This window comes from Pygoscelis adeliae, unplaced genomic scaffold (genome assembly GCF_000699105.1).
Source record: "Pygoscelis adeliae isolate BGI_AS28 unplaced genomic scaffold, ASM69910v1 Scaffold22, whole genome shotgun sequence".
Lineage (NCBI taxonomy): Eukaryota > Metazoa > Chordata > Aves > Sphenisciformes > Spheniscidae > Pygoscelis > Pygoscelis adeliae.
The window spans coordinates 4,075,772-4,078,166 of record NW_008824350.1 but is presented as its reverse complement, the minus strand read 5'-3'; the positions used below and the strand labels follow the sequence as shown (position 1 = coordinate 4,078,166).

The following is a 2,395-nucleotide window of genomic DNA, read 5'->3' as shown; positions in this document are numbered from 1 at the left end:
GCCTGCCTATGGTGCTGTTCATGTGGCTTCAACATTAATATTCCCATTGTGTCGCTTACTCTTAGAGTGTGGGTTTTCTAGGATTCAGCCTGCCTTTCTAGGCTTGTTTCTATTCATGGACATCAAAGGAAGGAGGGCTTCCCAGAATGTGGGAAGCCAAAACTCTGGGAGCTGGTGGTTTTATTTATTTGCAGACTCCAGAAAGACACACAATCACTACCAGTGATGATTATATTGCAAGATATGGTATTGGAAAAACAATTTCAACCAACAATCAGATTAATCTCTGGCTCCAACAGATTTCCAGTGCTCCTGGCCAGCAATGCCTGGCTGAGAGCTGTGCACAGAGTGGGCAGGCTGACGGATGCGCTCTGCGAAGTGGGGAACTCCTAGCAGCAAGCTCAGGAGTTTCCAGGACAGGTAGTCAAGTGTGGATGGATCAAAGAGTTCTTTGACATTGAGTTTTGCTGTAAACAGACAGCTACTGGAAATCCTGTCCCTTGGTCAGCAGTGAGGAGACCTGCAGCAGCTTATGGGTTCTTCTTAGAATTAAAGATGAGTCACTTTAAGGTTGCTGGGTTTTCTTTCCTATTGCTCCACTTCCTCTGTTTTCTGAAGATAAATAAGAAATGAGAGCCTGGAAATTCTCGAGAGGTCCTGCAGCTTGTTTGTTTTGTGAAAATATTTCTTGTTATCTAATTTTATTACACTTGTTAACAACAGCAGCAGCTTTCCCATAAAACTTGCCCCAAGTAAACTAACCACAGCTTTGAGAACTGAGCTGCAGAGCAGAGAAGATCATCTCAGAAACTTGAAGATGAAGTACTTTCTTCTGCCAGCTCATTTAGCATTTCTCTATAGCTTTGCACTAAGTAAACCTGTCCAGGTGTGTCCCTGCTCCCAGATGTTTAGAATTTTCATTGCTGCTGCTGAGTTGCTCTGACTTATCTTAAAATTAGTTACAAACATTTACTGCTGTGATTCTACATGATAGAAGTTTTCTGCTATGGAGATAAGCATGTATTAAAAGATATACTTTTTTTTTTCAGATAGCTACAAGAAGCAATGGCTTAGGTGAGTTTGATTGTAATTATTATATAAATAACTGTAGATTTTGGTGGGACTGCTTCTCTATACCTCACTCTCGTTATTTGGTATATTTTTCTCTTTGAAAATATTTTCCAGCATCAGTGGAAAACAATTCACAGAATTCAGATGTGTTTTAAAGTCTCACTCAGTGTGATTATTTATGCTGTCATGATAAAGAAATTAGGAAGACTTATTGAGCAATTGCTACATGGAATGTTCTTTTTCCATATGTAGCCTCAGCAAATCAGAATACTTTTCACTTTGATTTCTTTCCTATGTGATATAAGGCACTCCCCTGTCTGCTGTACCCAAGACCGTTGTATATTTTTGGTATAATAACCAATAGCTCTTGTCTGTGAGAAATGTATTCCAAGTATTTTGGAGTCAGAACTGAGGAGCGTGTCACAATGTCTTATGTCAAATTAATAGTTAACCTGGAAATTAATAGCTTGCATGCATTCAGTATGCATGATAAAAATAGTAATTTCTTTTGTATGATTCATCCCATTTTTACAGAGGTCAGTTACAATTTTTCTTTAATTCCACAAGCTCTAATGAAGAGAACAATGACTTATAATACTTAGCCTTCCACTCTGAAGGCTCCCAAAGCTTCTTAAGCTAAAATATATTTAGTCACCACTTTGATTACAACTGCACTATGACATCTATATTAATATTAATCTTTTCTGTCCAGGAAGAAAGGCAGACCTAACCAGTCTTAGCATATTGTGAATGCTAGATTCACTCAGTCTTAATTTACTAATCCTTTTTCACATTATTGGGAAATGAACTTCAGTGAAAGAAATTTCCAAAGGTACAAAAGCTTGGGTACTGTATACCTCTCATCTCCCTTTTGCACATCTATTTGCCTTCTCATTGCCTTGTATGTTCTTTATTTTCTTCATCCGCCAGGTAGTGAAATAGCTGTGTATGAAGGAGACATCCTCTTGAGAAGAGGACGACGCAGTGCAATTAACTGTGAGAGTTGTTTATGGCCCAAGTCACAGGATGGACTAGTCAAGGTTCCAATTAACATCTCTTCTGATTTCTGTGAGTGTGTGCAAATGGATGCTGTAAAGTTAGCATTGATCTTCTGGTCCCTATACTCTCTGTTATTTTATGTTTCTGTGGCATGCACCAAAAGCAATCTTTGTCCAAATGAGAATTTATTGACATGTCTCTTTTGCTAATCTGTTAGCCCTACAGTACTTTGGCTGAGACTCCAAACATTTCAGTTACAGACACTACAATACGTGGTTACTTGGGCAGTAGTTGTTATATAAATACCAACTAATTAATTTTGATT

The 2,395-nt window shown here is 38.3% G+C and overlaps 1 protein-coding gene across 1 annotated transcript in view; it reads left to right on the top strand.

Annotated features, from left to right (window-relative positions):
• The first annotated feature begins 817 nt into the window (after window positions 1-817).
• LOC103912864 (astacin-like metalloendopeptidase) overlaps window positions 818-2,395 on the top strand; it is a 13,785-nt gene continuing 12,207 nt past the window's right edge. Inside the window, exons 1-3 of the mRNA XM_009319271.1 lie at window positions 818-886; window positions 1,050-1,074; window positions 2,002-2,139. Of these exons, the coding sequence (XP_009317546.1) occupies window positions 818-886; window positions 1,050-1,074; window positions 2,002-2,139 (232 nt within the window). The remainder of the gene's footprint in view (window positions 887-1,049; window positions 1,075-2,001; window positions 2,140-2,395) is intronic.